General features: G+C 40.8%; 2 protein-coding genes across 6 annotated transcripts in view; both read left to right on the top strand.

Annotated features, from left to right (window-relative positions):
* Nucleotides 1–173: 173 nt before the first annotated feature.
* Nucleotides 174–11,076, top strand: tasp1 (taspase, threonine aspartase, 1). 4 transcript variants are annotated; one of them, XM_063008314.1, is made up of 14 exons: nucleotides 174–255; nucleotides 3,383–3,558; nucleotides 3,725–3,792; nucleotides 4,795–4,863; nucleotides 5,036–5,156; nucleotides 5,292–5,376; nucleotides 6,384–6,463; nucleotides 6,702–6,808; nucleotides 6,945–7,091; nucleotides 7,979–8,057; nucleotides 8,142–8,252; nucleotides 9,088–9,195; nucleotides 9,297–9,370; nucleotides 10,895–11,076. In XM_063008314.1, the coding sequence occupies exons 2-14, from the start codon at nucleotides 3,441–3,443 to the stop codon at nucleotides 10,994–10,996; spliced, it is 1,269 nt and encodes a 422-aa protein (XP_062864384.1). In that variant the 5' UTR covers nucleotides 174–255; nucleotides 3,383–3,440; the 3' UTR covers nucleotides 10,997–11,076. The 4 variants fall into 4 exon arrangements, with proteins under 4 accessions (XP_062864384.1, XP_062864381.1, XP_062864383.1 ...); XM_063008311.1 differs by having other exon boundaries at nucleotides 5,036–5,183; XM_063008313.1 differs by lacking the exon at nucleotides 174–255 and adding an exon at nucleotides 262–535 and having other exon boundaries at nucleotides 5,036–5,183.
* Nucleotides 11,077–11,899: 823 nt separating this feature from the next.
* Nucleotides 11,900–22,615, top strand: part of fam184b (family with sequence similarity 184 member B) — a 20,808-nt gene continuing 10,092 nt past the window's right edge. For both annotated transcript variants that reach the window (XM_063008600.1, XM_063008601.1), the window contains exons 1-11: nucleotides 11,900–12,055; nucleotides 14,005–14,184; nucleotides 14,267–15,007; nucleotides 15,089–15,224; nucleotides 15,318–15,469; nucleotides 17,063–17,326; nucleotides 17,445–17,540; nucleotides 17,614–17,781; nucleotides 19,416–19,522; nucleotides 19,615–19,732; nucleotides 19,829–20,020. In XM_063008600.1, coding sequence (XP_062864670.1) covers nucleotides 11,930–12,055; nucleotides 14,005–14,184; nucleotides 14,267–15,007; nucleotides 15,089–15,224; nucleotides 15,318–15,469; nucleotides 17,063–17,326; nucleotides 17,445–17,540; nucleotides 17,614–17,781; nucleotides 19,416–19,522; nucleotides 19,615–19,732; nucleotides 19,829–20,020 — 2,280 coding nt within the window. In that variant the 5' untranslated portion in view covers nucleotides 11,900–11,929. The remainder of the gene's footprint in view (nucleotides 12,056–14,004; nucleotides 14,185–14,266; nucleotides 15,008–15,088; nucleotides 15,225–15,317; nucleotides 15,470–17,062; nucleotides 17,327–17,444; nucleotides 17,541–17,613; nucleotides 17,782–19,415; nucleotides 19,523–19,614; nucleotides 19,733–19,828; nucleotides 20,021–22,615) is intronic.

The following is a 22,615-nucleotide window of genomic DNA, read 5'->3' as shown; positions in this document are numbered from 1 at the left end:
AGTAATTGTAGAACTACAAAGTGCTTCTATATGGTGTACAGTATATGTATACACCAGCCATATCCATTATATTATAAATGAACGTGCAGTTCAGACTTTGACCGCATGGTGGCGCCTGGGTCTCCTCACACATCCAGCACTGTAGATGGCGCGCACCCGGGCACCGAGGGTCCGAGGAACGAGTCAGAAGAAGCGGATCGAGCCGCGGAGGAAGAAGAGCTGCCGGGCCGGGTGGATGTGGATCTCTCATGATGGGTAATGGTTTATCTCCAGTGCTGTACTGGAGCTGGTACTGGGAGGAGATTCGGGGTGAATGGAGAGCGCGTGTGCAAAGACAAGCGAGTGTTTTTATCTGTCGTGTATGCAGGGAAAATAGATCCAAAAGTCTTTTAGTGCTGGGGGTTTATTTACTTTTATTTGGGGTACATTTTTAACAATGAATGATGTGAAATGACCCCCAGTGAGCAGCTTAAGAACAAATCAAATAGAAGATCAAATAAAACGTTATTAACCTGTTACAGCAGGACAAGAGAAGGTTAATAAAGTGTGAGTGTGTGTGTGTGTGTGTGTGTGTGTGTGTGTGTGTGTGTGTGTGTGTGTGTGTGTGTGTATGATCGTATGAGTGTGTATATGTATGTGTAATCATGTGTCAGTGTGTGTATGTTAGTGTGTGTGTGTGTGTTAGTGTGTGTGTGTGTTAGTGTGTGTGTTTGTGTGTCACAGTGTAAGTATGTGTGTTAGTTTGTGTGTGTGTGTGTGTGTGTATGTGTGTGTGTGTGTGTGTATATATGTGTGTGTGTGTCACAGTGTAAGTATGTGTGTTAGTTTGTGTGTGCGTGTGTGTGTGTGTGTGTGTGTGTGTGTGTGTATATATGTGTGTGTGAGTGTGTATGTATATATATGTGTGTGTGTGTGTGTCTCAGTGTAAGTATGTGTTAGTTTGTGTGTGTGTGTGCGTGTGTGTGTGTGTGCGTGTGTGTGTGTGTATATATGTGTGTGTGAGTGTGTATGTATATATACAGTGTATCACAAAAGTGAGTACACCCCTCACATTTCTGCAGATATTTAAGTATATCTTTTCATGGGACAACACTGACAAAATGACACTTTGACACAATGAAAAGTAGTCTGTGTGCAGCTTATATAACAGTGTAAATTTATTCTTCCCTCAAAATAACTCAATATACAGCCATTAATGTCTAAACCACCGGCAACAAAAGTGAGTACACCCCTTAGTGAAAGTTCCTGAAGTGTCAATATTTTGTGTGGCCACCATTATTTCCCAGAACTGCCTTAACTCTCCTGGGCATGGAGTTTACCAGAGCTTCACAGGTTGCCACTGGAATGCTTTTCCACTCCTCCATGACGACATCACGGAGCTGGCGGATATTTGAGACTTTGCACTCCTCCACCTTCCGCTTGAGGATGCCCCAAAGATGTTCTATTGGGTTTAGGTCTGGAGACATGCTTGGCCAGTCCATCACCTTTACCCTCAGCCTCTTCAATAAAGCAGTGGTCGTCTTAGAGGTGTGTTTGGGGTCATTATCATGCTGGAACACTGCCCTGCGACCCAGTTTCCGGAGGGAGGGGATCATGCTCTGCTTCAGTATTTCACAGTACATATTGGAGTTCATGTGTCCCTCAATGAAATGTAACTCCCCAACACCTGCTGCACTCATGCAGCCCCAGACCATGGCATTCCCACCACCATGCTTGACTGTAGGCATGACACACTTATCTTTGTACTCCTCACCTGATTGCCGCCACACATGCTTGAGACCATCTGAACCAAACAAATTAATCTTGGTCTCATCAGACCATAGGACATGGTTCCAGTAATCCATGTCCTTTGTTGACATGTCTTCAGCAAACTGTTTGCGGGCTTTCTTGTGTAGAGACTTCAGAAGAGGCTTCCTTCTGGGGTGACAGCCATGCAGACCAATTTGATGTAGTGTGCGGTGTATGGTCTGAGCACTGACAGGCTGACCCCCCAACTTTTCAATCTCTGCAGCAATGCTGACAGCACTCCTGCGCCTATCTTTCAAAGACAGCAGTTGGATGTGACGCTGAGCACGTGCACTCAGCTTCTTTGGACGACCAACGCGAGGTCTGTTCTGAGTGGACCCTGCTCTTTTAAAACACTGGATGATCTTGGCCACTGTGCTGCAGCTCAGTTTCAGGGTGTTGGCAATCTTCTTGTAGCCTTGGCCATCTTCATGTAGCGCAACAATTCGTCTTTTAAGATCCTCAGAGAGTTCTTTGCCATGAGGTGCCATGTTGGAACTTTCAGTGACCAGTATGAGAGAGTGTGAGAGCTGTACTACTAAATTGAACACACCTGCTCCCTATGCACACCTGAGACCTAGTAACACTAACAAATCACATGACATTTTGGAGGGAAAATGACAAGCAGTGCTCAATTTGGACATTTAGGGGTGTAGTCTCTTAGGGGTGTACTCACTTTTGTTGCCGGTGGTTTAGACATTAATGGCTGTATATTGAGTTATTTTGAGGGAAGAATAAATTTACACTGTTATATAAGCTGCACACAGACTACTTTTCATTGTGTCAAAGTGTCATTTTGTCAGTGTTGTCCCATGAAAAGATATACTTAAATATCTGCAGAAATGTGAGGGGTGTACTCACTTTTGTGATACACTGTATGTGTGTGTGTGTGTGTGTGTGTGTGTGTGTGTATATATGTGTGTGTGTATGATCGTATGAGTGTGTATATGTATGTGTAATCATGTGTCAGTGTGTGTATGTTAGTGTGTGTGTGTGTGTTAGTGTGTGTGTGTGTTAGTGTGTGTGTTTGTGTGTCACAGTGTAAGTATGTGTGTTAGTTTGTGTGTGTGTGTGTATATATGTGTGTGTGAGTGTGTATGTATATATATGTGTGTGTGTGTGTGTGTGTGTGTGTATATATGTGTGTGTGTGTGTATATATGTGTGTGTGAGTGTGTATGTATATATATGTGTGTGTGTGTGTGTATGTATATATATGTGTGTGTGTGTGTGTGTCACAGTGTAAGTATGTGTTAGTTTGTGTGTGTGTGTGCGTGTGTGTGTGTATGTGTGTGTGTGTGTGTGTGTGTGTGTATATATGTGAGAGTGTATGTATACATGTGTGTGAGTGTGTGTGTGTGTGTGTGTGTGTATATGTGTGTGTGAGTGTGTATATGTGTGTGTGTGTGTATGTGTGTATATGTGAGAGTGTGTATATATGTGTGTGTGTGTGTGTGTGTGTATATGTGAGTGTGTATATATATATATATGTGTGTGTGTGTATGTGTGTGTGTGTGAGTGTATGTGTGTGTACATATGTGTGTGAGTGTGTGTGTGTGTGTGTGTATTTGTTTACATTTATTTTTGTGTTATTTCAGGGCCGGTGGAATCGCCGCTCGTACCCTCTGAGTGACCGACGGGTCAAGATGCGAGCTCATGGAGAACGTGCCAAACTCAACAGGCTGCGGAGGGCAAATGTCCAGACTGGATTATCCGGGGAGCGTCCGGGGCGGGGCCGAGTCCGGGGGCGTCGGCTTCGTGCTGGTGCACGCAGGTTTGTAAAGCGTTCTCGAATGCTCTAGGCCACACCCACCCCGCCCCGGCCAACTCCGGCTGTGTTTCGGGGTCGACTGGACTCAACTTGGGCCCCTGAGCGAGGCCCCTCAGTCCTGTATTCATTTGCTTCAGATTAAAAGCTTTTATCTCTTCTTTTCTTTCAGGCGCCGGGTATCATTCTGAATCCAAGGCCAAAGAATACAAACACGTCTGCAGGAGGGCGTGTCAGAAGGTCGGTGCGCCCGGGTCCTTTCTGTGTGTGGAGTTTGGCATGTTCTCCCTATGTTCCTTGTGTCTGTTGGGGTGCGAGTGAGGTTGAACTGGAGATCCGAAATTGTCCTAATAAAAAATCCTGATGAATAAAGAAAAAAAGAAAGAAATAATATAAATAAATAATAATAATAAATAAATAAATAAATAAGAAAAATAAATAAATAAGAAAAATAAGAAAATAAACAAAAAAGAAAGAACAAGACAGACAGAAAGAAAAAAGACAAAAACAATAAGAGAAAAAACAGAAAGAAAAAAAGAAAAAAGTTTTTTGTAAATAATTAATAATAAAAATAAATAATATTAATAAATAAATAAATAATAAACATAAATAAATAAATAATTATAAATTAATAACAAACAATAAAAAATAAATGATATTATTAAATACATAATAATTAATAAAAATAATTAAATAAATAAGGTAAATAAATAATAAAATAAATACATAAATAAATAATAAAAATAAAGAAATAAAGTTTTCCAAATGTCACATTTGATTTTTTTTTTGTTGCTTTTAGTACCGTCTTGGCCATTGAGGCGGGGCTAAGAAAGTGGGCGGGGTCTTTAAATGCTGTGCAGCATATGTCCAGCGGTCCAGACAAATGGCTGGATTTATTATTTATAATAGTTATAATATTTATTAATATTCTGTTTAGTTATCGCTTCTGGGACGGTGGCCGCCTAGTGGGCGGAGCTTCGGGCGGAGCTTCGGGCTGTCGATTACAAGGTTGAGTGTTTGAATCCCGGCTCTGTCGTGCAGCCACAGTTGGGCCCTTGAGCCAGGTCCCCGACTTCCAGATAAGCTAGGATATGCCGTTTAGCAGCGATCCGCTCCAGGTGGAAGTTTCTCTATACGTGACGGTTTCTCTCTCTCGGACTTGCCGTTCTGTGTTGTCGTTCTTTTGGGTTGCCACGGCGACGCGGACGGTGGTTTTACCCCCCCCCCCGCTCTGTCTTGCAGGCGATGGACAAGCTGAGAAGCGGAGCCATGGCGCTGGAGGCGGTGACCGCGGCTCTCACCGAGCTAGAGGTGACGGCTTTCAGTAGTTCCAGTTCCGTTCTAGTCTAGTCTGTGCACACAGTGTCCTACAGTCAGTGATTGTATACCCACAGTGCTAGTTGCAGCTTATTATAAGTAATAAAGACGTTCCTAATAAAGTGCTCGCTGCGTGAAACGCGTTTTTTTTTTTTTCGGTCGGCAGGACTCGCCCTTCACCAACGCCGGCACCGGCTCCAACCTGAACCTGTCCGGGAACATAGAGTGCGACGCCAGCATCATGGAGGGGAGGTCCCTGGACTACGGAGCAGTCGGCGCTTTAAGCGGTGGGTTCAGTTACAGTGCAAAGAATTGTGAGGTTCCACCATCTACCGTCCATGATATTATTGAAAGATTGTAGTGTAGTTTTATTCGGAGCCCAGAGCTCACGACCGCCCTCCTCCTCCTCCTCCTCCTATCAGGGATCAAGAACCCCATCCTGGTGGCCAGGCGACTCCTCAACGAGGCGCGGAAAGGGAAGCTATCGGCCGGACGGATCCCTCCCTGGTGAGTACTGATGAACTATTTCTATTAATATTTTTATTATATTTATTAATATATTTAATATTTTATTGTATTTATTCATATATTTAATAATTTATTCTATTTATTCATATATTTACATTATTATTATATTTATTCATATATTTAATTATTTATTCATATTTTTATTAATATTAACATTTGAATTTTTATCTATTTTTTGTTTTTTTATATTTAAATACAATATAATTTTTTTTATTTATTATATATTTTATTGAATTTGAATTACTTACAATATTAATATTTGTAATATGAATGATTTTCAATATTTTAATATTTCAATTATTTTTTATGCTATTTGTTTTAATATTCAAATTTTAATTCTTTATTTAGCCAGGAATTCTTAGGTTTTTTGTATTTAAATATTTAATTTAATTTGAAGTGTAAATATTATGATTTAAATTATTTAGTATGCTATTTGTATTAATATTCTTATATTCATTATTTAAAATATAAATTATTTATTTATTATTATTTATAATTTTTTCATATTTTAATGTTAATTTTTTTAATAAATTTTTTAATTAGTGAATATTTTTATGCTATTTGTATTAATATTCTAATTTTAATTCTTTATTTAGCCAGGAATTTTTATTTTCATAATATTTAAATGTTTCATTATAATATAATAATAATTAATTTAATTTAAATTTTAAATATTAATTACTTTAATATTCTTTTATTATTAATTTAAAATATAAATTATTTATTTAGCAAGGATGTTTTTCTAATATTTTTTATATGTTATATTTAATTTTTTTAAATTAATATTTTCTTAGTGAATAAATAAATATTTATTTTATTAAATGTTAACTACAATATTTTAACATTGACATCAAATATATAATAATAATATTCTAATTTAAATTCTTTATTTAGCCAGGAACTTTTCTTTTTTTTTATATTTAAATATTGAATTATTTATGTATTTAGTTCTGACTGAATCTGTCGACGTTCTTTGTTCCTTCAAGCTTTCTGGTAGGAGTGGGAGCACACGAGTGGGCGCTCATGCATGGCATACCCCCGTGCCCATCAGAGAAGCTCGCTACTAGTAAGTGTGATGTTCGACAAATCCAAAAAATCAACATTAATATGTGCTCCACCGAACCACAGCGGGAGCAGGTCTTCAGGCTATAGAGTCAGATGGTCTGGCGTTGGTGTTTGAAGTTTAAATTTTGATAGTTTAAAGGGACCCACATAATCTGATCCCACTGTGGTTTACAAGGTGTAGTGTAAAAACGAGCCTCCACGAGGGGGCGCTGGTGTACAAGTTGACTTTGTTGTTATAGAATTGAGTTTGTCGGCGTACAGACGGAACAAGCGGAAGATGGAGCTGGCCGAGAGGATGGAGAGCGAACAGAATCATGGGAAGCGGTTACGACAATCAGGCGGAACTGTAAGAAAAACAAAGTTAGACGCTGGCGCCACCTCTGGGTGACGTTTGTAATTGCAGCTTAATATTAATTACTGTTATACAATATAATAACTATAATTATTACTATATAATTACTATACGAATATTACTCTCTCAGCAGGGGGGCGAGCCGGTGGCTTTGGAGGAACCCGTTTCCTCCTCTCTGGACACGGTCGGCGCCGTCGTGGTGGATCAGCTGGGGAACGTAGCCGCCGCCGTCTCCAGCGGAGGTTTAGCCATGAAGCACCCGGGTCGAGTGGGTCAGGTGAGACGTCCGGCGGCGGCGGTGTTCTTTAATGACGGTCCTTGTGCTCTCGGGCCCGGAGAACTGGACGTGTGGGAGGGGATGTGACCTGAGTCTCATGAGTTGAATCACAGATTTGGACTTTTTTAATTTATTCTTTATTTATTTATCAGTAAATAAACTGGTATTTATTTAATTAAATATTTTATATATTTTAAATATTAAATTTTTGTTAATATTGTTAATATTAATTATTTAAAATATCAATAATTTATTCATCAAGGATTTTTCATGTTTTTATATTTAAATGGTAAATAAATAAATTTACATAATTTACATAATATTTCAAAATAAAATAAAAAATCACTGAATAAATTATTGATATTTTAAATAATTAATATTAACAATATTAATACAATATTAATACAATATTAATAAAAATAAAATATGTAAATATAAAAATGTAAAAACAATTCCTTGATAAATAATGTATTATTTATTTATAATATAAACATTGTAAGCATTTATTGTTTAATAAAATAAATATTTATTTATTCACTGATTAATGTAAATAAACAAATATTTATTAAAAAAAAAAAAAAAAACCTGAAATACCTGTATTATTTGTATTAATATTGTTATTATTAATTATTTAAAATATTAATAATTCATTAATCAAGGATTTTTTTATATTTAAATATTTGTTTTTTTATTTACTTATTTATCAGTGAATAAATAAATATTTAAATAATTCATACATAATAATTATTACAAATATTAATTATTAAAATATTTACATTTATTTTGTATGAATATTCTTTATAATAATTATTTAAAATATTAATTATTAATAAGAGAATTTGTTATAATTCTGCTCATGTTTATTTTCGCGTCCGTCCCTCCCTCAGGCAGCTCAGTATGGGTGTGGCTGCTGGGCGGAGAACGCCCGCGACACCAGACCGTACTCCACCGCCGTCAGCACTTCAGGTAGGAGGAACAGATCGGATGATTATTTCTGTTATATGTTATACATGATCGTGTACGCTTGTCTCTGATTGGTTCCTGGTCCAGGTTGCGGGGAGCACTTGATGCGCACCATGCTGGCTAAAGAGTGTTCGGTCGCTCTGCAGGCTGAGGACGCGCACCAGGCTCTCCTGGAAGCTATGCAACAAAAGTTTATCGGTGAGTAAACGCTAATGCTACACGGACGAAAGTATCCGGACGCCTGACCGCAAAAACCAGCCCTGGAAAAATCGAGCTGAAGGTGTTCCACAAGGCTCAACCCTGAGACCTTTACTGTTTTTATTTGATTACATTTCCAAAAACAAAGTTTCTGCAATGTTGCCAAGTAGAAGAAAACTCCAAGAAAAGTAAATGATACGCTTTTAATATTTAAAATGAATAAATATTTATTTTATTGAATATTACTTGAATATTACTTTACTTTACTATATTTATTTCTCAGTTTTTTTAAATATAAAAATTTTTTATATTATATTTATTTTACTTAATATTAATTAATTAAAATATTGTTATTTTAAGCATTCATTACTTTTAATATTTCACTTTTAATTATTTTATTTAAACTTTTAATTATTTATTTAGCAAGATTTTTTTATATTTATTTATTTTATCTAAGAATGAAATATTTCGTGTTAAATGTTAACTACTTAAAATATTAATATTATAAATATTATTAAATTATTTTCTATATTGTTTATAGTAATATTCTTTACATAAATTATCTAAAAAAATTATACTTTAGCAAGGATTTATAAATTTATATTAAAATATTTTATTTATTTGTTTCTCAGTAAATAAATAAAATAATAATTTTATTTTATTTTATTATTTAAATTATTCCTAATATTAAGTATTTAAAAATATTAATTATTATTATCTATAATTTTCTAATTTGTTTATCATTAAATAAATATTTATTTTAAATAAATAATAATTTAAATATTTTCATATTACCTTCAGAAAGGTTCGGTTAAGAATCCGCTGTGCTCCGCAGGTTCGCCCTTCCTGGCCAGCGAGGACGGCGTTTTGGGCGGGGTCATCGTCCTGAGGTGCTGTAGGTGCGGAGAGGACCACGGCCCGGACCATCTTCAGGACCTGCTGGGTATGCGACGATTTTTTGAACCAATCAGACAAGGTTTTATTAGCATGTTTATGATATTTAACCTGTGTGTGTGTGTGTGTGTGTGTGTGTGTGTGTTACAGTGGAGTTTCTGTGGACACACACCACCGAGAGCATGTGTGTGGGTTACATGTCGGCACACGACAGGAAAGCCAGAGTAAGTGTGTGTTTACAGTGACCGGTCCCCACAGTGCAGAACCGGACAACCGGTTCCGTTATGGCTTCTTTTTTTCCACCAGTTTTTAGGAGTCGAGCGTGCGTCATCGATGGTGGGTGCATCATGTAAAAAAAAAAGCTTACGTAAAAAAAAAGTAACGTAAGAAAAGCTTCATGTAGAAAAAACTTAACTTAAAGAACTTAACATAAAATAACGTAACTTAAAAAAACTTATGTAAAAAAGCTTAAAAGCTTAACGTATAAAATAGCTAAACGTAAAAAAGTAACATAAGAAAAACTTAACGTATAAAATAGCTAAACGTAAAAAAAGTAACATAAGAAAAGCTTAACGTATAAAATAGCTAAATGTAAAAAACTTAATGTAAAAAATGTAACGCAAAAAACTTAACGTAAAAAAAGCCTAACGTAAAAAAGCCTAACGTAAAAAACTTAACGTAAAAAAAAGCTTAACGTAAAAAAGCCTAACGTAAAAAAGCTTAACGTAAAAAAGCCTAACGTAAAAAAGCCTAACGTAAATAACTTAACGTAAAAAATGTAACGTAAAAAACGTAACATTAAAAAGTAACGTAAAAGCTTAACGTAAAAAAACGTAAATAACTTAAGGGAAGAAAAAGTTAACGTAAAAATTTTTTACGTACAAAATGTAACGTAAAACAGCCTAATGTAAAAAACTTCACGTCAAAAGTAACGTAAAAATGTAATGTAAAAAACTTAACGTAAAAAAGCGTAACATAAAAAAGCTTAATGTAAAAAACTTAGCGTAAAAAAATGTAACGTAAAAAAACGTATGTAAAAAAGCTTAAAAGCTTAAAGTATAAAATAGCTAAACGTAAAAAAAGTAACATAAGAAAAGTTTAACATATAAAATAGCTAAACGTAAAAAAAAACTAACATAAAAAAGCTTAACATAAAAAACTTAACTTAAGAAAAGCTTAACGTAAAAAAGCTTAACGTAAAAAACTTAATGTAAAAAATGTAACGCAAAAAACTTAACATAAAAAAAGCCTAACGTAAAAAAGCCTAACGTAAAAACTTAACGTAAAAAAAGCCTAACGTAAAAAACTTAACGTAAAAAAAAGCCTAACGTAAAAAAGCCTAACGTAAAAAACGTAACGTAAAAAAAGCCTAACGTAAAAAAGCCTAACGTAAAAACTTAACGTAAAAAAAGCCTAACGTAAAAAACTTAACGTAAAAAAAAGCCTAACGTAAAAAAGCCTAACGTAAAAAAACTTAACGTAAAAAAAGCCTAACGTTAAAAAGCCTAACGTAAAAACTTAACGTAAAAAAAAGCCTAACGTAAAAAAGCCTAACGTAAAAAACTTAACGTAAAAAAAAGCCTAACGTTAAAAATGTAACGTAAAAAACGGAACATAAAAAACTAACGTAAAAAAGTTACATAAAAACGTAACGTACAAACTTTAACGTAAAAAACTGAGCGTAAAAAATCTTAGCGTAAAAAATGTTACGTTAAAAACGTAACACAAAAAAACTGTTTGTGTTGCAGACGCACATATCCAGACTTCCCGCTGGAGCCGTGGCCGGACGCTCCCTGGCCATCGAGGGCGGAGTTTGTCGGCTGGCAGGCGCCGGACGGGACGCGGACTGAAGGAACGTGCCGGAACCGGAACCCACCATGTTGTTTTGTGTTGTTTTATTCCTAATAAACGACTCATTTTATTAAGACTATTAAGCTTTACCTTTATTTATTATTATTATTATTTTGATTCACTTTTGGTCACGTGGTGAATCGTGTTATGCAGATTTAGGAATCGCTTCGCCTGCTAATGTTGTTATTATTGTTATATGAATTATTATAAAGAATTAATCACGCTGTATGATAAACCCATTTGATCGGCCGTCTCTTTTTTTTGTGAATCGTGTGGCAATAAAGACGAAAGTTGAATAAATCAAATCTACTTTTCCGTAATTAATTCTTCGGTCGGTCGTACGGAGATCCGTATCGCGCACGGAGAGTCGGGCACTGCTGTCCGTTATTCACCGTCTCTGTCCAGACTAACCGAATTACCACGGACCTCTTGTGACTGGACGTCCCCCGGGTCGGGCGGGGGGGGTTCTGTTTAGACTGATATGGACCTGACCAGGTGGGGCTGGGTTCGCATCCCTTGTCCTAATGACCTATCAGACGGCGGAGGAATACAAGGTGAATTAGGTATATTCAAGTTGGCGCTCTGCTGATATGCCGTTGTTTGATTCAGCATGGGGGGGTAAATATTCAGCCTCCAGCACCTCGGGGTTAAATCGGTAACCCATGAAGCCGGGTACTATTCTATTCTGAGCCTGGTGTGGGTGGCGCATATGGGAGGGGCATCGGCGGGCAGATTGCAGCAGCGCTCTCGCTCTCAGGCGGAATGTAATACGGTACCGGAGTCACGCCGGCGCTGGAGACAGCTGCCCTGACCAGGCGCGCATGCCATCACACAGGGGGGGGGTGGGTGGGTGTAGTCGGGGGCACCTCCATGGCACCGTGTCCGAGCCTCCGATAGAGGATCAGGGGAAGCCGCACGGACGCGTTTCGGACATGGCTTCCAGCCTGCTCCCGGAGGCGTGTAACGGGACCGCTCCGGATCCCCCGGGCGCCGATCAGGAGCACCACGACTACCAGATGCACACCAAGATGTGCAAGAAAATAGCGCAGCTCACGAAGGTAAGACCGCGATCAGGATCAGGCTCGGTGCGCGATCACCCAGCAAGGCGTTTCATAAAGAGTCGGGACAGGGGCGTGTTTGCGATTTGCGCATCCGTGTTCGGATCTCTCGATTCTCGAACCTGGTTCTAGGTGCGGCGATGAAGTGGACTCGCGAACCAGTGCGGTTCGAACTCGAACTCAGATAGCCGTATTGGCGTGTCGGATACAGTATGGACGCTCGTATTGCTGAAGCTTAGCTGCATATATGTGTGTGTGTGTGTGTGTGCGACATGGTCACCCACTGCCCTCACCTAATGGCAGGTGTGTGTGCGTGCTTCAGTCCCAACTCTTTTTGGAACGCGTCGTTTAGGAATCGCCACATACCGTGTGTACAAAATCCATTCAAAATCGAGTCGATTCAGGAGTCAGAACATTAAACTAGTGCCGGGATTCGAACCCCTGATCGGGCATCAGGAGGTGGATTTGTAAATACTAATGAAATACGACCGTCCCAACTTTAACGACAGGGTTTCAAACAGACACAGAAAAGGGTGTTTTCATATCTGTTTCCGTTATTTTGTCCATCCCATTGACAAACAATTATACACAGGATGGGATGGACAAAATACCGGAAACAGGTACGAAGCGACTCTTCGTAGGAGAGGAGCTCATGTTGTGATGTCATCAGACGCTCGACGATGTTCGGACGGGACGATCAGGGAAGCCGGAGCGTTAAATATTAAAAACAGACCTCGCGCTGACACTCGACAACCGCGAGGTCCCGTCAAGCAGGATAACTGTGTTTTTACTTCTGGTGTCCCAATAATTTTAGGAACAAACGAAACCAAGACAAGCCTAGTAAAACCAGACCAAGCCAAACTAAACAAAACCAGGCCGAACTAAAACAAACAAAAACGAAACCGAACCAAACCAAACCAAACAGAACCAAACAAAACAAAAACACCAAACTAAACAAAACCAGGCCAAACTAAAACAAACTAAACCAAAACCAAAACAAAACCAAACAGAACCAAACAAAACCAAACCAAACCGAACTAAAACAAACAAAAACAGAACCAAAACAGAACCAAACAGAACAAAACCCAAAAAAAAAAACAAAAAAAAAAACCAAGCCTAACTAAACAAAACAAAACCAAACAGAACCAACCAAAACAAAAGCTGGCCAAACAAAACCTAAACAAAACCAAAACAAAACTAAACAGAACCAGGCCTAACCAAAACACAACAAAAACAAACCAAACAAAAGCAAACTACACCAAACCAAACAACCCAAACAAAACAAAACAAAACAAAACCAAAACAACACCAAACAGAACTAAACAAAACAAAAGCTGGCCAAACAAAACCAAAACAACACCAAACAGAACCAAACCAAACTAAACAGAACCAAACAAAACAAACCAACCCAAACAAAACGAAACAAAACCAAAACAAAACTAACCAAAACAAAACAAACCCTACCCAAACACAACGAAACAAAACCAAAACAAAACAAACCCTACCCAAACAAAACCAAAACAACACCAAACAGAACCAAACCAAACTAAACAGAACCAAAACAAAACAAACCAAAACAAAACAAACCCTACCCAAACAAAACGAAACAAAACCAAAACAAAACTAACCAAAACTAAACAAACCAACCCAAACAAAACGAAACAAATCCAAACTGAAACAAACCAAAACAAAACTAGCCAAAGCAAAACAAAACAACCCAAACAAAACGAAACATAACCAAAACAAAACAAACCAACCCAAACAAAATGAAACAAAACCAGGCCAAAACAAAACTAACCAAAACCAAACCAAACAAAACCGAACGAACCAAAACAAAACAAACAAAACAACACAACACAACACAAAACAATTGTTGTCCCAATAATTTTGTTCGATCTTTATGTAAGCCGGTTTGCTTGATGGCGTGCACTTTTTCTGACCGCTCGTAGGTGATCTACTCCCTGAACACTAAGAACGAGGAGCAGGAGGCGACCCTGCAAACGCTGCTGCGCGCCACCACAGAGGCCTCGGGAAACCTCCAGCCGGCGGCCAGCCAGGACGAGCGGGGCGAGGACTCCGCCCTGGCCCTCAGGACCCGCCTCCTGGAGCTCCAGACGACGGTAGAAGAGGTGACGACCCGCGCCCACGTCCGCCGGACGTCCCGTACCCGTGCGCCCGGGGACGCCGAATGAACCTGTCTTTATTTTCCAGGTGGAGGAGCGCGAGCAGAGGGCGGAGCTGGAGCACGCCGAGCAGGTGGCGGCGCTGACGCAGGAGGCGGCCGACCTCCGGAGGAGCTACCACACCTCGGAGATGGAGCGGGACAAGCAGTGCAGGCTGCTCCGGCAGATCCAGGAGGAGAAACGAGCCCTGGAGGAGGAATGCCAGAGCCTGCGCAGGGTCAGGGAGGAGGACCGGACCAGGGCCGAGCAGGAGGACAGGAGGAGGAACGTGGAGGAGGAGCTGAGGAGGGAGCGGGAGGACTGGAAGAAGGCCGAGGACGAATGGGAGAGGCGCTGGGACGCTGCGAGGGAAGCGCTCGCGGTCCTGAAGGAGGAGAAGAGGCAGGCGGAGGAGACGTGGAAGGCGGAGAGGGACGACCTGAGGAGGAACCTGAAGGTCCTCAAGGAGGAGAGGAGGCAGGCGGAGGAGACGTGGAAGGTAGAGAGGGACGACCTGAGGAGGAACCTGAAGGTCCTCAAGGAGGAGAGGAGGCAGGCAGAGGAGACGTGGAAGGCGGACAGGGACGAGCTGAGGAGGAACCTGAAGGTCCTGGAGGAGGAGAGGAGGACGGAGCAGGAGGTGGCCAGGACCACGCTGCAGGAGAACTGCAAGGCGCAGAACTCGCTGCTCCTGCAGAGGCTCCGGAAGGCCGAGGCCGAGCTGGAGGTGCGAGAGGAGAGGCTGGTGGAGTCCAGCAGGCACAGCGCCAAACTGCAAGCCAGAGTAGAGGTACGGTGACTGCAGGAAGTGAACGTGGTGTTTTGGTTTTACCGATTGTTTTAACGATAGAACTGTTCTCCGCTCCTTTAGGATCTAGAGGAGCAGCTGGAGAACGGGAGCGGTCGGGTCGCCGAGGCCGAAAGGGTCGCCAGGAAGGCGGAGGAGGAGCTGATGGTGGCGAAGGAACGTTTATTACTGCAGGAGAACGAACTGCAGAGCAAATCAGGTAAACTGGGATAAGGGGCGGGGCCGAGCATTGTTTATAGAGTGGTTCTTTTATGTTTTATTCGGCTCTTTCGTCTGGTTTTCGTCCGGTTAGAGGAGCTGCTGAGCCAGAGCTCCTCTCAGGTCAAGGTCTCGGTCGAGGTGGAGGAACTGAGGTCTCAGCTCGGCCGTCTCAACATCAGGAACAAGGAACTGGAGCTCCAGAACAGCGGCCGATCCAACGACCACGCCCGCATGCTCAAACAGGTACGCCGCGCCCTCGCGCCGAAACGTGCCCGAACAGAGGGACTGCGCTGGCACCGCCAACCTCAGAAAGGTCAAACAAAACCAAACAAAACCAGGCAAAACCAAATCAAGATAAGACAAGCCTAACCATACTAAACCAAACCAAACCAAACCAAACAAACCAAACCAGGTCAAGACAAGTCTAACCAAATTAAACCAAACAAAACCAAAGCAAACTAAACCAGGCCAAACAAAACAAAACAAAACAGGGCAAAAAACAGGCCAAACCAAACAAAACCACCAAACAAAACAAACAAAACCAAACAAAGCGAAACCAAACAAAACCACCAAACAAAACCACCAAACAAAACCACCAAACAAAACCACCAAACAAAACCACCAAACCAGGTCAACCAAAACCAAACCAAATTGAGACAAGACAAGCCTAACCATACTAAACAAAACAAAACAAAACCAAACAAACCAAACCAGGTCAAAACAAGTCTAACCAAATTAAACCAAACCAAAGCAAACTAAACCAGGCCAAACAAAACAAAACAGGCCAAAAAAACAAGCCAAACCAAACAAAACCTAACAAAACAACCAAACAAAACAAAACCAAACAAAGGCAACCAAACCAAAACAAACCTAACCAAACCAGGTCAACCAAAACCAAACCAAATTGAGACAAGACAAGTCTAACCAAATTAAACCAAACAAAACCAAAGCAAACTAAACCAGGCCAAACAAAACAAAACAAAACAGGCCAAAAAACAGGCCAAACAAAACCAAACAAAATCAAACCAAACCAAACAAAACAAAACAAAACCACCAAACAAAGGCAGCCAAAACAAACCAAACCAAACCAGGTCAACCAAAACAAAACCAAATTGAGACAAGACAAGCCTAACCATACTAAACAAAACAAAACCAAACAAAACCAAACCAAACCAGGTCAAGACAAGTCTAACCAAATTAAACCAAACCAAAGCAAACTAAACCAGGCCAAACAAAACAAAACAGGCCAAACAACACAAAGCCAAACAAAACCACCAAACAAACTAAACAAATCAAAACCAAACAAAACCACCAAACAAAAGATACAAATCAAAACCAAACAAAACCTCCAAACAAAACAAAACAAAACAAAACAAAACCACCAAACAAAACAAACAAAACCAAACAAAGCCGCCAAACAAAACAAACCAAACCCAACCAGGTCAAACGATACCAAGACAAGCTAAGTAAAACCAAGCCAAACTAAACAAAACCAAACACAATCCAAACCAGGCCAAACCAGACAACACCAAACAAAACCAGAACTAAAACAAACGAAACAAAAACAAAACAACACAAAACAGAACAAAACAAAACCAACCAAACAAAGCCACACGTTTGTGCATGTTGTTGATATTTGGCCTCCACATTCACAGATGCAGTGATGAACCTGTACAGAAACATGACACATGTTTGTGACCCCCTGCAGTGTGAGAGATGGAAGCTCAGGCTGAACCTTTCCGGACTCTCAGAATCTTTTAACACTGTTATGGACGGTAGAGGGTGAGAGTCTCTACGTTCCTCACAGCTGTTCATGGTCATACGTGTTGATTTCAGCACGCAGACGCCCTGTCTTCCATGCGCCTGGAGCTGCAGCGCGCCCACGCCGAGGAGATCAAGCGCCTCCACCAGGAGGTGGAGAAGGAACGGAGGAGCATCAGGCAGGAGCTGGAGGAGGAGAGGAAGCAGGTGCACAGAACCGCCGAGGAGGAGAAGGTCCGGCTGAAGGACAAGCTGAGGAAAGCGCTGGAGGAGCTGAACCGCAGGCACGCCAACGAGCTGCACCAGGCGCGAGCCGCGGCGGACGGCGAGAAGAATCAGGTACAGCGGGTGGACCATTTCTAGTGGAAGGAAGACTGGGCGTGGCCAGGTGGGGCGTGGCGTGGCGGGGTGTGGTTAGAGATTTAGAAGCCATGCTGAGTTTGAGTCCCGTCTGCAGGCGGAGGAGAACCTAAAAACTTCAGAGGAGGATAGACGAAACCTGGAGGCGGAGAAAGTGGAGCTAAACAAACAACTGCAGCAGTCACTTCTGAAGGTGAGAGTATATAAACACTATATGGTCAAAAGTATTTGGACACCAGACCACGACCTGTTTTCTCTCCTCACAGATCAGTGAGCTGGAAGCTGCGATCCAGCTGCTGGAGAGGGAGAAAGAAGAAGCGAGGAGGAGAGAGGAGGAGAACCAGAGGGTCGGCCTTCAGTCTCCGAGCGCCTCCGAGCTGGAGGGTCTGAGAGAGGAGCTGGAGCGAGAGAGACACGACGCGCAGAGCATGCAGGTATGCGGCACGCAACCAAACAAAACTCAGCCAAACAAAACAAAACCAAACTGAACCAAACAAAACAATCAGGCCAAACCAAACAAAGCCAAACTGAACTAAACCAAACAAAACCAAACAAACAAAAAAACAAACCAGGCCAAATTACATCAAACCAAACAAAACCAAACCAGGCCAAACTAAACCGAACCAAACCAGGCCAAATTAAACAAAACCAACCAAACAAAAAAAACAAACCAGGCCAAATTACACTAAACAAAACAAAACCAGACCAAACTAAACAAAACCAAATAAAACCAAACTAAACAAAACAAAACCACACTGAACTAGACCAAACAAAACCAGACCAAACAAAACCAAACTGAACAAAACCCAACAAAACCAAACAAATCAAACCACAACAAACCACACAAAACCAGGCCAAACAAAACAAACCAGACCAAAACGAAACAAACAGATCAAAACAAAACAAACTAAATCAGGCCAAACCAAACCAAACAAAACCCAGCCAAACAAAACCAAACCAAACTCAGCCAAACAAAACAAAACCAAACTGAACCAAACAAAACAATCAGGCCAGACCAAACAAAGCCAAACTGAACTAAACCAAACAAAACCAAACAAACAAACAAACAAACCAGGCCACATTAAATTAAACCAAACAAAACCAAACCAAACCAAACCAGGCCAAATTAAACAAAACCAACCAAACAAAAAAGACCAAACCAGGCCAAATTACACTAAACTAAACAAAACCAAATAAAACCAAACAAAACAAAAAAAAACCACACTGAACTAGACCAAACAAAACCAAACTGAACAAAACCCAACAAAACCAAACAAATCAAACCACACAAAACCAGGCCAAACAAACCAGACCAAAACGAAACAAACAGATCAAACCAAAACAAACCAAACAAAATCAGGCCAAACCAAACCAAACAAAACCTAGCCAAACAAAACCAAACCAAACTCAGCCAAACAAAACAAAACCAAACTGAACCAAACAAAACAATCAGGCCAGACCAAACAAAACCAAACTGAACAAAACCCAACAAAACCAAACAAATCAAACCACACAAAACCAGGCCAAACAAACCAGACCAAAACGAAACAAACAGATCAAACCAAAACAAACCAAACAAAATCAGGCCAAACCAAACCAAACAAAACCTAGCCAAACAAAACCAAACCAAACTCAGCCAAACAAAACAAAACCAAACTGAACCAAACAAAACAATCAGGCCAGACCAAACAAAACCAAACTGAACAAAACCCAACAAAACCAAACAAATCAAACCACACAAAACCAGGCCAAACAAAACAAACCAGACCAAAACGAAACAAACAGATCAAACCAAAACAAACCACACAAAACCAGGCCAAACCAAATTACACAAAACCAGGCCTAAGCAAATAAAACAAAGCAAAACAAAGGCAAACCAGGCCAAATAAAACCACACCAAACAAAACCAAACCAGGCCAAACCAAATTAAACAAAACCAGATCAAACCAAACAAAAGCAAACCAATGCAAACAAAACCAGGCCAGATGTGATGCAGTTAGTCTGAATGGTACCCACACACGCCCTGAGTTCCTCTCTGTCTGTACCTGATCCTGAACGTTTCCTCCAGGAGAACTTCGCTCTGGAGAAGGACCACCTGCAGGCTGAGATTTCTGCTCTGAAGAACGAGCGAGACGTCCTGCAGCAGACCAACCACAGCGCAGAGGAAAGACTGAGGTGAGTCCACGCCGCTGCGCTCCCACTGAGACTCGGACCGTCTCTCTGTGGACCCGGTCTAACCCCGGCGGCGGCGCTCTCCGTGTGTCCAGGCTGCAGTTGGAGAAGCACTTCTCAGACCATCTCGCAGATCTGCAGAAGGACCGGGAGAGGGAGCTCGGAGATGTCAACCTGCGCTGGCGGGAACGGGTGGAGGAACTGGAGTCACAGGTAACCGCTAGCTTCCGGCCGCTCGGCCGTCCTCGGCGTGTCCACCACGTCCTCACCGCGTCCTCACCGCGTCCTCACCACGTCTTCTGCCCACAGCTGGAGGAGAAGAGAGCCCTCTTCAGTAAGAGCCAGGAGGAACGAGAGAGGGACGATCACCACGCCAACGGGGAGATGAGGAGGATGAAGCTGGAGATCCAGAAGACCCGAGAGACCAACAGTTCACTGAGAGCTCAGCTTCACGCCACCATCCAGGAGAAAGAGCGACTGATGAAGAAACAGCAGCTGCAGGTAAATCAGTCCAGAACTCGTCCACTGCTACATGGCCAAAAGAATTTGGACGCCTGACTGTGAGCTTGTCAGGTGTCCTGTTTGCAAAACAGTGTGGGCGCCCTGACTTCAAATCTCAGCTCTGCAGCAGACAAAATTGGCTTCCAGTCTGCTGGGTGGGATAAAACCGGACTAATAAGGGGTGGGGCAAATATACACCCTTGGATGCCATCTGGTTCCCCAGGAGCAGACTGGCTATGCAAACAAAAACAGGCCAAACCAAACAAAACTTAACAAACTAAACAAAACCAAACAAAACAAAACCAAGCAAAACAAACAAAATCATACAAAACTAAACTAAACCAGGCCAAACACAACCAAAACAAAACAAAACAAACCAAACTAAACTAAACCAAACTAGGCCAAACTAAACAAAACTAGGCCAAACCAAACCAAACTAAAACAAACCAAACAATACCAAACAAATCCAAACCAGGCCAAACAAAACCAAACCAAACAAAATCTAACAAAACCTAACAAAACAAAACCAAACAAACCCAGGCCAAACACAACCACACCAAACCAAAACAAGACCAGGCCAAACAAAAACAAACAAAACCAGGCCAAACAAAGCCAGGCCAAACAAAACAAACAAAACCAGTCTAGGCCAAACAAAACCAGACCAAGCAAAACCAGACTACACAAATCCAGACCAAGCAAAACCAGACTAAGCCAAACAAAACAAAACAAAACAAAACCAGGCCAAACAAAACCAGGCCAAACAAAACCAGACCAAACAAAACCAGACTAAGCCAAACAAAACCAGACTAAACAAAGCCAAACCAAACAAATCCAGGCCAAACAAATCCAGGCCAAACAAAACCAGACCAAACAAAACCAAACCAGGCCAAACAAAACCAGACCAAACCAAACTAAACAACACCAAACCAGGACAAACAAAACCAGGCCAAACAAAACCAGACCAAACAAAACCAGACTAAGCCAAACAAAACCAGACTAAACAAAGCCAAACCAAACAAATCCAGGCCAAACAAATCCAGGCCAAACTAAACCAGACCAAACAAAACCAAACCAGGCCAAACAAAACCAGACCAAACCAAACTAAACAACACCAAACCAGAACAAACAAAACCAGGCCAAACAAAACCAGACCAAACAAAACCAGACTAAGCCAAACAAAACCAGACTAAACAAAGCCAAACCAAACAAATCCAGGCCAAACAAAACCAGACCAAACAAAACCAAACCAGGCCAAACAAAACCAGACCAAACCAAACTAAACAACACCAAACCAGGCCAAACAAAACCAGGCCAAACAAAACCAGGCCAAACAAATCCAGACCAAACAAAACCAAAACAGACAAAACAAAACCAAACAAAAGCACAACAAAAAACACAAACAAAAAACAAACCAAGCAAAACCAGACCAAACAAAACCAAACCAGGCCAAACAAAACCAGACCAAACCAAACTAAACAACACCAAACCAGGCCAAACAAAACCAGGCCAAACAAAACCAGGCCAAACAAATCCAAAACAGACAAAACAAAACCAAACAAAATCACAACAAAAAACACAAACAAAAAAACAAACCAAACAAAACCAGACCAAACAAAACCAAACCAGGCCAAACAAAACCAGACTAAACCAAACTAAACAAAACCAAACCAGGACAAACCAAACCAGGCAAAACAAAACCAGGCCAAACAAAACCAGACCAAACCAAACCAAACCAAACCAGGCCAAACCAAACCAAACCAGGCCAAACAAAAACAAAACAGACAAAACAAAACCAAACGAAATCACAAAAAAACAAAACAAAAAGAAAACAAACCAAACAACACCGGGACAAACAAACAAAACAAACAAACAAACCAAACCAAAACAAACCAAACCAAAACAAACCAAACAACACCGGGACAAACCAACAAACCAAACCAAACCAAAACAAACCAAAACAAACCAAACAGCACCGGGACAAACAAACAAAACAAACAAAACCAAACCAAACCAAACCAAACCAAACCAAACAACACCGGGACAAACAAACAAACCAAACAAAACCAAACCAAACCAAAACAAACCAAACAACACCGGGACAAACAAACAAACCAAACAAAACCAAACCAAAACAAACCAAACAACACCGGGACAAACAAACAAACCAAACCAAAACAAAACAAACCAAAACAAACCAAACAACACCGGGACAAACAAACAAACCAAACTAAACCAAACTAAACCAAACCAAAACAAACCAAACAACACCGGGACAAACAAACAAACCAAACAAATCCAGGCCAAACAAAACCAAAACAGACAAGACAAAACAAAACAAAATCACAACAAAAAACACAAACAAAAAAACAAACCAAACAAAACCGAGACAAACAAAACCAGACCAAACAAAACCAAACCAGGACAAACAAAACCAGGCAAAACAAAACCAGACCAAACCAAACCAAACCAAACCAGGCCAAACCAAACCAAACCAGGCCAAACAAAAACAAAACAGACAAAACAAAACCAAACGAAATCACAACAAAAAAAAACAAAAAGAAAACAAACCAAACAACACCGGGACAAACAAACAAA

The sequence above is a fragment of the Trichomycterus rosablanca genome, chromosome 14, assembly GCF_030014385.1.
Source record: "Trichomycterus rosablanca isolate fTriRos1 chromosome 14, fTriRos1.hap1, whole genome shotgun sequence".
NCBI classification, from domain to species: domain Eukaryota; kingdom Metazoa; phylum Chordata; class Actinopteri; order Siluriformes; family Trichomycteridae; genus Trichomycterus; species Trichomycterus rosablanca.
This window is presented reverse-complemented; position numbering and strand designations above follow the sequence as displayed.

Bases quoted from the DNA above. Each gene is read 5' to 3' on its own strand.
- tasp1 (XM_063008311.1), top strand. From the start codon at position 3,441: ATGGAGAACGTGCCAAACTCAACAGGCTGCGGAGGGCAAATGTCCAGA. The intron at 3,793-4,794 runs GTCGGTGCGCCC...TCTGTCTTGCAG, and splicing joins GCAGGAGGGCGTGTCAGAAG to GCGATGGACAAGCTGAGAAG. The intron at 9,371-10,894 runs GTAAGTGTGTGT...TTTGTGTTGCAG, and splicing joins CACACGACAGGAAAGCCAGA to ACGCACATATCCAGACTTCC.